The sequence below is a fragment of the Gymnogyps californianus genome, chromosome 12 (assembly GCF_018139145.2).
Source record: "Gymnogyps californianus isolate 813 chromosome 12, ASM1813914v2, whole genome shotgun sequence".
In the NCBI taxonomy this organism is placed as follows: Eukaryota; Metazoa; Chordata; class Aves; order Accipitriformes; family Cathartidae; genus Gymnogyps; species Gymnogyps californianus.
The window spans coordinates 18022297-18034540 of NC_059482.1; the positions used below are offsets into that span (position 1 = coordinate 18022297).

Sequence of the window (12244 nt, forward strand, 5' to 3'; positions counted from 1 at the left end):
TGCTTATTTTAAATGTAAACTATCAAATGAAAATTCAGAAATCTTCCTAGACCTAAATAAGAAATGTTAAAACCAAGTATTTGTATCCTTAGGCTGTGAGAATAAGGTTTTTGTTTACTCTTTGTTTACTAAACACTTTGTATCAACTTGACATGAGGAAGTCCTGATTCCTATTTATGAGTCTAGCTATATAAAGTAAAATTATTTAAGTCAAATAGACTGAAAAAGTGAGTGAAAGATAGAATTATATGCTTTACATTCTAATTGGCAGGTTTTTCCTGCCTCTTTATGCACGCTCTTGCTGCATATGTGCTGCATATTCCTTTTTTTTTTTTTTTTTTTTTTTTTTTTTTTTAATGGAAGTATTGCTGTTTGGAAATTCTTGAACTCACTGCTACAGGAGCTTGTGGTGAATAGGAAGTTTTAATTTGATTCAGAAAGCTGTTGTAAACATTTGTGGAAGAACAGTGCATCTTGTGCTATCAAACACGAAAGCAGATAATCCTTGGTTTGCTAAGTTTTGCAAGCACAAACTGCTAGGATTTGGCAGAGTTTACTGAGAGATGAAGAATATTATATGCTGGTTCTACTTTCATATTCTTTCCATGTTACTGGTCTCTGTCAAACACAAAATACCAAGCTGTCTGGGTGTTTTGTATTGCTGTTTTTAGGGTCTTATTGAATGCAGAGGTGAAAAATTGTGTGCCTCAGTTTCTTTAGGTTATCAAAATTATTCTTAATGATAAATTCATATTGTATTGTGTGGCTTATGTAACTTAGTAGCATAATTATCCACTTTATAAGTATTACTTGCTATTAAATAACAAAGTGCATTAAAAAAATCAAACATTTCAATCCTAGGACTCTTTACAACCTTCAAAGTAATCTTTGAATTAGTTTGCTGGACATGGAATGTTGTATATGTGTGCTTGAAGAGAGAAGTTTAAAAATCCCACATAAAGTACAAATGTACAAAGAGAAAATAAAAATTTTTTTCTTCCTCTGAATATTATTTATGTTGGTGTGCTGTTGGTGATTCTCCTTAGTGAAATTGATGTTTGGGTCCCTGAGCCAGATCACTCTGAAGTTCCTGCTGAGTGGTGGGATGCAGATGCAGATAAATCCCTTCTAATTGGAGTTTTTAAACACGGTGAGTAATATGGATGACTATGTATGTACTTCCCCGCCCCTCAATATAAACACCCTACGCTCAATTTTTTTATAGCTTACTCTGAAAGTTGAATTTGTGCCACTTTTTTTTTTTTTTTTCCTTTATAGGTTATGAAAAATACAACACGATCAGAGCAGACCCAGCACTGTGCTTCTTGGAAAGGGTTGGCAAGCCAGATGAAAAAGCCGTTGCTGCCGAACAGAGAGCAAATGATTATATTGATGGGTATGAGCACTTAAAAGTGGGCATTAATGTTTTGGGGCCTTAAAGTAAACAAGACTGAATTTATATGTTGTACTTTATTCTCTTCTTAACTGGTTTTATACTAGTTTGATGTCATTGGTGTGAAGAAAACTACCTTGATTTTACTCCCACAGAGTGGAAGAGAGTTAGAAACAGTGTAACAGAACCATTGAAGTTTGGGATTTCACAGTTAAAGGAAAAATGCAGCAACTTGTTGTTAACAAGGACTCTACCTTGTGTTGCTGTATCAGAAATATTACTTAGACACTGAAGTGCAAAAGCCTTCAGAGGTGGAGTGCTACAGACCTATTTAACTTGATTTCAGGTCAGTCAGCTTGGTGTATTAGTCTTGTGTAGCTAACCAGTGACCCCAGTAGATCAATTTGAGTATCACTGATAACTGCTGAAAGGGAGAACTGCTTTTATTCATTGCTTCATCAGTGAGGTTAGCAGCTGTGGTCATAAAGAACGTCTTTGAATGAGATAGTGAATTGGGAGGGGGCACGATTCAAGCCAAAGCTGCCATGAAATATTTTCCTTGTTTCAAATAGAAAATTAAATACAGTATATATCTAACTAAATTTAAATGAGTTTTGCTTAATTGAAAAGAGTGTAAGGACTTCTAAAATATTACTAAGATGGGTTCTTTTGTGTTGAAATCTTAACAGGGATGTAGAAGACCCAGAATATAAACCAGCACCAGCAATGTTTAAAGATGACATAGAGGTATAGTAGGCATCTATAAATACACTTCGAATTTAATACTTCCACCTTTTCATTGAGCGAATTATTACATTTTTCTGTATTTCTCTAAGTTGATAGAACTTATTCTGTGTGTTTCTGCAGTTGTATGGGTGGGGGGGAATGGGAGGGAATTGTTGTATAATTTTGTTGTATGCCTTGTTAGCCATTTGTCCAAAATATATGTTACTCTTGTTCTTTGTCATATTCATAAATTGTCTGCAAGGTGTAAGTTTAACCTAAATCTCTGCAGAGGGCTACATTTTAAATTTTGCTTCACTTTTTCTGCAGGATGATGTTTCATCCCCAGGTGATCTAGTAATAGCAGATGGAGGTAAATACATAAAACTTCAAATCTGAGCCAATTCAATCTTTTTTAATTGTTTAATTCTCCTGACTCTTAGCTAAAATGTATTTAGATTGCCTAGTGTAGAACCATAGGCACCAGCAATGATTAACGTCTTTATTTTTCCTGTGACTTTGATATAGATGGACAGATGATGGAAGGAGACAAAATCTATTGGCCCACTCAGTCTGCCTTAACAACACGTCTTCGCCGCCTAATAACAGCTTATCAACGAACAAGTAAAAATAGGCAGGCCCAGCAGATCCAGCCAGCATTCCCAATACAAACTAGTATGATGCAGCCTCCATATGAAGAAGCTGCTCTAAATCCAAAGATGGCTGCTAAGATTGAAAGACAGCAAAGGTATGTGCAGCATGCAAATACACATTTTCAATACATCCTTATATAAAAAATACTGAAGAAATAATAATTGCTGTGTGAAATACTGAAGAAAATGACAGAATTTCCAATTTTTTTCTCGCTGATCAAGATGGACAAGAAGAGAAGAAGCTGACTTTTACAGAGTTGTGTCCACATTTGGAGTGGTGTTTGATCCTGAGCGGGGACGATTTGATTGGACCAAATTTAGAGCAATGGCTAGACTACATAAGAAAACTGATGAGAGCTTAGAGAAGTACTTGTATGCATTTATGTCAATGTGCCGGAGAGTCTGTCGTCTCCCCTCAAAAGAAGGTGGGTGTATATATTTTTACTTTATCTTTAATTTCTGTTGCCAGTGTTTATCTTGAAAAGGTTTTTCTTTCGTGTGTTCCAAAATAAAAATGAGGGAGAAGGAAATAAGGAAACATGTTAAGTGTAAAATTGAAAGCTTATAATGGGGAGACATATATTAACTGATTAAAGCCATCTACTTCTAGTATTGATTTGCAGTGGGGTTTTTTTTTGCCAGATTCTCATCTTTGTTTTGTTTTAATACAGAACTCGTAGACCCAAACATTTTTATCCAACCCATTACAGAGGAGCGCGCGTCTCGGACTTTGTATCGCATTGAACTCCTAAGGAAAGTGCGAGAACAGGCTCTTAGACACCCACAGTTGTTCGAACGACTAAAACTATGCCAGCCAAACCCAGACTTACCTGTCTGGTGGGAGTGTGGGACTCATGACAGGGATTTACTTATTGGAGCTGCTAAGCATGGAGTTAGCAGGACAGATTACCATATTCTTCGTGATCCTGAACTCTCATTTATGTCTGCCAGAGGAACTATAATCAAAATAAGGTGGCACTCTCAAGGACTTCTACTCCACTCTTGCATCAGTACCAGATGGCGTTATCTGGTTCTCCTCTTACACCTCAGTCAAGATTGTCAGATGCTAAAGTGAATGCTTTTGAGGACACAAAAGCTAAAAATGAAAATCTGAAAGAGGACCCTCAGTCTTCTGAAGAAGAATCTATGTCTGTAGAGGAGACACAGACGATAATGAAATCTGAACCGTTGAGTCCAAAAAATGGCACACCAATACAAAATACAGACCACAAACCTAGCGTGAAGACTGAAACAGACAGGCGCATGGTGGCAGCAAGGACAGAGCCTCTAACTCCAAACCCAGCTTCCAAAAAACAGAGAGTCAGCAAAAGGGGATCTGACTCTAGCTCTGACTCAGACTCTGACTCAGATAGATCATCCTGTTCTTCCAGGTCATCTTCTTCATCCTCTTCGTCTTCCTCATCTTGTTCACACTCTAGATCAGGCTCTAGCTCTTCATCATCTTCATCTTGTTCTTCAGCATCTTCATCCTCATCCTCATCATCGTCGTCATCATCATCATCGTCTGAAGAGAGTGATAGTGATGAAGAGGAGGCACAAAAACGTGGTATGTGTGTAGTCTTATTTCTGTAGTATAACTCTTAAATTGAACAAGTTTATTCTTAATGGAAAAATGTCTAAAAAAGGATATTAAATCCCACAAAAGTAAACTTAAATAATAAACATATTTGCTTGATTCTTCAAGTGAGTTGGAAGAATTTCAGGGATGCAGCGTTTTCTTTGCTTCGTATCGGTGCCTTGGATGAGGTACTTAGGATTTGTTGACTGATTCCCTAAGCAAGCTTACTGTGTATGTGGTTCACGTGTGGGAGGAGAGTTGAAAGGCTAATGTTTTCTGCAAATTCATTGTGTGTGTATTCCCTACTACTGTTTATTTTTCTTCCTAAATACAGAGATTCTTTTGGTTTCCCTGTTTGTTTTTTCCACTCTTGCTCACCTGTCTTTGTAGCTTCCTTATTGTGCTTTCATGAAATCTGCAAGCTTCCTTCTGTCCAAGCTATAATGTAAGCTGCGTTTTCCTGTAAACTGGAGGTTGCCAAGCAGTGTACTTGCACTGAAAACTTTCAAACAATTAAAAATATGTACCTGCTTAGAAAAGACTGAGGCGATTATAGAGCATAGGACCAAATAACGCAGAGACACTTTTGAAAGCTTCAAAGTAGAGGCAAAAACCTCTGATCAGTGAAGTGATTTAAAATTTTTAATAAACCAACCAATCATTATTTAATACATTCCTTATTTTGATACTATGAAGTGTCCTCTACTCCTGCCCCATTGAAACTCAGAATGTGAAAAGATTTCTCTACTGTGTGATAACAAATGGTAATAGAAAAAGGAAGAGGATGAAGGTAGGAAGTGGGATTGCAGCATAAGTAAATAAGCTGGTTTTTTTCCAGTACCTCAGGGAAAAAGACATTGTGTTAATCCGATGGATGCTCTTGTCTGTGGAAATGACAAAGGGAAACTGTAGGGTTAATTACTGGGAAAATGATTACTGGGCAAGTAAAATGCGACTTGAACAAAATGATTAAGATGCTGCTGCCTGTAGCAGTGGAAGGACATTTTCAGAGGAAACAGTTACATGCAAACATTAAAACAGTGAGAGAAAAGGAATGCTTATATGACATGAATATTTAGATCTAGATGGTGGATACTGTAACATGTGCTATGAGTCCAAATATTAGCCTTGCTTTCTGCTAGCTCAGTCTGTTTAGGCAAGTAATTGTGCCATCCTCAGATTGCAAAATCTCATAAATCAGTCAGCCTTTCTTTTTGTGGCTATTTTGCTGTAAGTTGGTGTTGAAGAGATTGGTAAATGCTGGAAAATTCTCTTAACTTCATCTACATTTTAATTTTAAGCCCAGGTTTTATCTCATATGTTGTACAGTGATCATGGACCTTTGGCATACTTTTCACATTTGAAACAACTTTTAAGGGAGAGCTAAATTGTATCAGATGACTCAATACATAGCTATTGTTAAGGACAAATTTGAGTTCTGTAGAGTTGTCCCTCAATACTCTTACTCATTGTGCTGATGTAGTATTTACCTTTTCAGGCAGCACTTTTTTAAGTTTCAGACTGTTTCCCCATGTTATAGTGAAACTTACATTGTTGTCTGGATGGAGGCAAAAGTAAAATGATAATGAGAAGTATAAAAAAATCAGAGGACACACTGGAAAGATACTAGGAAAGAATCCTCTGTGATTAAAATTTAAAAAATTAAATGATGCAGACACACGTGTTCAAGATGTGGAACATCCAGCATTCCATCCAGTAAATGAAATGGGGTGTTTTTTTTAAAGTAGTATCCCAATAGATTTGCCACGTTCTGATGATAGACACCTTTCATTTCAATTTAATTTTGTATTTTAGTGCATGTTGGCTTACAAAGGAAATACGTTAAGTAAGGACTGTCTATCAGATTACTCTGAAGCATGTCTGTTTTCAAATAGCTAAATGGTTGACATGTTAAGCTCTTGAAGTATTAACAGGAATATGTGTGGAATTTACATGCCTAGAAAGGGATCAGCAGTCATCCTGAAAAACCTAACAGATTAATTCTTCAGTTTAACTTTGTTTGGACTTTCTCTGAACATTGTTCTGTGTGTTTTGTTCACCTGAACCTCTTACAATGACTGTTTAACTTCTTTACGACATCAAATGATATTAGTGGTTTATTTAGCAGAAGGAACCCCGCATATAAAAGCATATGATGAAGAGAGCGTAGCCTCTCTGAGCACAACACAAGATGAGACGCAAGACAGTTTCCAGATGAACAATGGGACACCAAATTCCAGTTATCTCCTACAAGGTGGATACATGTTGGCTGCATCCTACTGGCCAAAGGCAAGTTTATAATACTACTTTGAAAACCGAAGTTGTAGGGGAAGGTGGGCTGTGACATTAGTATTCAATTAAATATGTTAAAACTATACCACTGAGTTGTGGGGAGATCTTGGAAAAAACGGAATTTTGTTCATGGTACGTTATAGTAAAATAATGACAAAGCATTTTATACATCAGTTGTATAGCTGTATCTGTAAAAGAGAATGTTCACATAGGAAACAAAACTTTAAAGGAAGCACATTTAAGATGAAGATGAGATAGTTTATGAGGTATTTGGATGATCTTAAGTCCGTGAGAGGAATTGTTTAGAGTAGTCCGAAAGAATGTAAAAAATGAAACAGAGCAAGAAATCAGTTAAGCTAAACATTAGAAAAACTTTCTAATAGTAGTAGGACTCCTTCAGCTACATTGCAAAATCCGAAGGCATGTTAAAGTATAGGCTGGCTGAAGCACTGGTGTAATACAACTTTTATGTTAAAATTTAACTGTATGCTTCCGTCTGTGAATTAGTGAAATTAGTGAAATTCTAAAGTATACTTTGAAAAGATAATAACACTAAGTGACTGGAAATTCATCTTGTTTGAAGTAAATACTGAATATTTTTAAGCTCTTCGGTCATATCTGAATTTCTATGGCTAACATAGCTTGGAAGACCACAGAGCAGTTTGTGAAATCAAATCTGTGTTTGGTGTCTAAAGAATGTGAATGAGGAATAATATGGTTTCAAAAGCTAAAATGAGATGTGAATAAAAGTCTGTAGATAGATTTAGTTTTATAAATGCTGTTTGCCAGATACGTTATGGTGCTGCTCACAGGTTCGGACCCTGCTACTAATGAGTCAAAGCCAGACCTACAAATACTACTTTGGTAGTTACCATATCTTTCCTTTAAAAATCAGTGAGATAATGTGTTTCAAGCATTTGCAGGCCCCAGACCCTGTATACATGAGAGATTGCGTATTTTTTTACAGGTGGTGAAATTAAGTACAGAGGTGGCTTTCACAAACTTTTATAGGGCATCGGTACAAATCCAGGAACTTAGAAATCTTTTAAGTCCAAGTCCAGTGGTTAAAAATCTTGTCATTTCTCTTTTTAGAATTAAAAGATAATACATAAATGTAATGTGTACGGTGTTGGTAAGCATTACTCTGATAAAATATTTCCGCTGTTTTTTAGGATCGAGTTATGATTAATCGGCTTGACAGTATTTGTCAAACAGTGTTGAAAGGTAAATGGCCTTCAGCAAGAAGGAGCTATGACAGCAATACGGTGGCATCTTTCTACACAACCAAACTTCTGGATAGCCCAGGTGCAGCTGCAGATTACAGTGAGCCCAGCGCACCAACACCCCCTCTCGCAGGTGTTAAAGAAGAATATGATCAATCACCACAGATGTCAAAGGTGAAGAAGCATGTACGAGAAAAGGAGTTTACAGTGAAAATCAATGACGTATGTTTATTTTTATTGCCCTAGGACCTGATTGCGATTGCGGTGTGCGGCATGCTTTACCTGCAAGTGGCTGCCTGCTCTCACTCTCACTTCCTTCACACACTTGTTTGTGGGTATTTGGGTCTGCTGCTTCTGGGCATTGAGTGTTTGGGTTTTGGGCTTGGTTTTTTGGGGTTGGTTTTTTGTTTGTTTGGCTTTGTGGGGGTTTTTTTGGTTGTTTTTTTTTTTTTAACTTGCATAAGCCACTGGAAGGAATCATTGTTATTTCTCTCTCTGAATTGAAATTTTGCTTTTCTGGTGTTTCCTCAGACAGCCTGTTTTATGCTGTTTCTAGGAAATCCGGCTAGTGAAAAAATATATTTCTGTTGTTTGGCTTTTTTTAAACATTTCAGCATGCCCTGTCCAGCAAGCACTTTATTATTTCATGGCCTTGTAGAGGGTTATAGGTAAATTTCCCAGTTTAAATGCAGGCTAGAAGCTTCAAACATTTTTCTTATCTGTAGTTTGAGACCTGTTCATAGCACATAAAAATGTATGAAAATTTCCTCTTGTAATGGGCTTTGGCATTTCTTTAGGACTGGGTTAAGGAGGTAGACAGCTGTTCAGCATCTGTATTTTTCAATTAAGAAGTAGATAATTTAAAATTTATATTCATAGAATCAATTCCATGAGATTTCTGTTCAGATTTGGTTTTTACATGGAGGAGAAGCAGGGCTTGTTTTAAGGTCTAACACAATGTTCTCATTCTTCCTCAACTCTTCTGGAGTAACTGTTTGTATGTGAGAATCCTGATTATGAGGTAGTCACTTCTGCTTCAGAAGAGACTCTTCTAACCCTGGCATTTATTTAACAGGAAGGTGGTTTGAAATTGACTTTTCAGAAGCAGGGACTGTCTCAGAAAAGGCCATTTGAAAGCGAGGAAGGTGCATTGGGACAGCAGCAATACCTGGCTCGGCTACGTGAACTCCAGAATGCTTCAGAAACCAGCCTTGTCAACTTCCCAAAATCACTTCCCAAATCAGGTACATAAAATGTCAGAGGGCACAAGAGTTAGTATTAAATCTTATCTTCTGGGTTCTTCTGTTGCTCTCCACGTATAGGCAGCGGAGAGAGATGTTTGCAATGTTATTTGTTCTAAACTGCAGTCTGGAGGAGTTCTCTCCAGTGTGTTAGGGAAGCTGGGCACCTAAGTTGAGGCATGAGGTTGGACCACATGAATACTCTCTCTGTGTCAGTTACTTCAATGTTCATTTATTAGAAGGATGCCATTATACATCATAAACACCCCCACCAGAAGATTTTAGTAATTATAAAGTGCATCACTGTACACTGACAGTAATCAGTTTAACTCGGAACTTATTGTGGCTAGTTTGTAAGTAAAGATGAAGAGTTCCAGATTTATGCCTGTGTCAGTTTGCACTCTTCATTCTTTCCTGTGTCTCATGTAAAGAAACAGTGGAGGACAATAGTCTAGAACCAATTTTTGGCTTATAGCCAAAAACTTATAGCTTATTTTCATAAAAAAATAACAGTAGGTAGACACTGACAAATAAAAATGAGCCTAAAATAAGCAGTTAAAATTTGGATTAAAATATTTGAAATTATTAGAATTGGGTGCTTGATTTAGGCCAGCTTCTGATTAAATGACTGCAATTCATTGAGATTGTATACATACATGGATGAGAACATTTCCTTTAAAAAAAATACTACCCTTCACTTGCATTTTGTACTTTCTTGTTCTTTTGCAACGTACTATTAAGGTCTTGTTATAAACATTTATTTAGGGATGTCTGTCTCTGTGTGTGTGTGTGTGATGTCAGCAGTTTTTAACAGCTCTCCTCCCTGTACAGATTTATTTGGAGGGGGTAGGGGGCAGTAATAGGAAACTTTCATAGTAGAGTGGCTTTTCAGAGCCTGATATTAATAGTGTTTTAAACAGTCATAAAACAGTCCTATTCTGTTAGATATTACATGTAGAAATTACATGCACTTGAACTATTTCAAGTAGTTTTATTTCCTTTTTTTAATTCAGACATGTTTCTTGTTATAAACAGCTCAAGCATCTGACACTGATTTTATTGCATCATTAATTAGGTACTTCCAGTCACTTAACAGCCAGTGCCAATGGAGTCATAGTTGACAGTCAGCCTGTAATCAAAAAGAGAAGAGGAAGAAGGAAGAATGTGGAGGGAGTTGATGTCCTCTTTATAAATAGAAATAAACAGCCTAATCATGTAAGTAAACTTCATTTTTCTATCCAAGAATAAGGTCCAAATTACTGTTAATCCCTTAACTGAGCATAACCAGCTGTCAACATACAACAAAAACTTTATTACTCAAAACTGTTGGGTTTGCTTTTTTCCTGAAATTGTTCGCTTATAGTTTGTGACTACACAAATGAGAACTGGTAGAGTTTTAGTAAATCTTAGAAATATACAATATTGATAACTATTATTAAAAAGTAAGTTTAATTCTAGTTTTGATGAACTGTAATTAACAATGTAGTATTAAAAACTTGATATTTGACCTAGCAACACTTTCTGACGTACTTTCCTGTAACATCTGTTACAGGACCTGATTGTACAGTGACTTAAAGGGAGCTACCTGTGGCATGAGTAGTCTCAGAGTCCTTGAGTGTGTGCATAGTGATCTGCAGGACTGTCGCCTTCATTGTATCACACATGAAATAACTGTGATGGTTTGTTTTCTATGGAGAACTTAGTCAAATGTTTTGAATTTCTCCAGGTTAATCCAGGTATTAACTCCTGTCAAGTTGCTGCAGGAATAAACCCAGCACTCACTTACACGCAGTCCCAAGGCATGCTTGATGCAGAGAGTCCAGTTCCTGTTATTAACCTAAAAGATGGAACAAGGCTTGCAGGTGATGATGCCCCCAAAAGAAAAGATTTAGAAAGGTGGCTTAAAGAACATCCTGGATATGTTGAAGATTCAGGAGCTTGTATTCCTGTGAGTATTCCTTTCAGCTCTGCTTTAGCTAAATAGTAAAACATTTCTCATAAAATGTATTTGGATTTGTATTCTGTGTTACATGGAATTATTCCTTCTTTGTTCTCCTATTTTGTATAGGAAGAGGAAAATGTCCCGTTTCTCTTTACATAATTTGAGCTCCGTAAGCCTTCCTTTTCCCTCACAAATGTAATTGCCAAGAAAAGCAATCCTAAACAAAGACATTTGATCTTTGTCTAATTTCACCTAAGATTAAAAAAATTATCTAAGATAAGAAAACTCATACTACCGTGATACTGATGATGGGAGCTGAAAATGCGTAACAGCATATTCAGTGATGTGCAAGAGGATTAAAGACTTTACTGTGGGATGTATCTCATACCTACATTACAGTGCTATGGTAGTGATGTTTGTGTGGGTATGATGGTTCTCATTATGTTACCTCTGAATTTGAGATTTGTTAATGTTGAACAGTATGTAAGAAAGTCATATGTATGACATCTGGAATAACAACCTTATTTCTCCATAAAGATGTTATCATGCAAAACAGTAGCAACATTGTTGACAGTTAAAGCACTGTTGAAAACTGAAAAATTATTAAAACAAAGCAATGGGTAGAGGCATCAGAGAGAGGATTTATTGCTGTTTACTTGACTGCTTATTATATGATTGTGATTAGTAAATTAGTATTGTTATTAAAATATTTCTGATAGCGAAGATGACTTCAAATGAATGCCTGACTCAAGAGAATGCACAGATATCTTACCATTTTTAAAACGGTTATATCAGAAAGATAATTGGCTTTTTAATTCCTTCATAACAGAGGATGCAGCTGCACGATGGGAGGCCCAAACAAAAAAGACACCGTTGTCGAAACCCTAACAAACTGGACATTAATAGTTTGACTGGTGAAGAACGTGTTCAGCTCATAAATAGAAGAAACGCAAGAAAGGTATTCGTAATACTGTTCCCATTCTGATGTTCCCCAAATGAAAAGTTACCTGAAATGAAGAACTCTGTATGCTACACTTGCTATAATACTGCGTACAAATGAAAGGTTTTTGTTCTAAGGTTTTGGCACCGAGCAAGACAGACAATGACAATCTTCTAGTAAACGTTTTGCAACTATGAAAATATGTAAGATACGGCTAGAAACTACCCTGTAGTTTATGTTCAGATAGAACTGAACACT

General features: G+C 36.5%; 1 protein-coding gene across 1 annotated transcript in view; it reads left to right on the forward strand.

Moving 5' to 3' along the window:
* Nucleotides 1-12244, forward strand: part of CHD9 (chromodomain helicase DNA binding protein 9) — a 98628-nt gene that overhangs the window by 81162 nt on the left and 5222 nt on the right. Inside the window, 14 exon segments of the mRNA XM_050904319.1 lie at nucleotides 1047-1150; nucleotides 1279-1396; nucleotides 2083-2140; nucleotides 2447-2489; nucleotides 2645-2864; nucleotides 2992-3194; nucleotides 3441-3713; nucleotides 3716-4336; nucleotides 6474-6637; nucleotides 7813-8085; nucleotides 8939-9107; nucleotides 10180-10319; nucleotides 10831-11052; nucleotides 11876-12004. Coding sequence (XP_050760276.1) covers nucleotides 1047-1150; nucleotides 1279-1396; nucleotides 2083-2140; nucleotides 2447-2489; nucleotides 2645-2864; nucleotides 2992-3194; nucleotides 3441-3713; nucleotides 3716-4336; nucleotides 6474-6637; nucleotides 7813-8085; nucleotides 8939-9107; nucleotides 10180-10319; nucleotides 10831-11052; nucleotides 11876-12004 — 2737 coding nt within the window.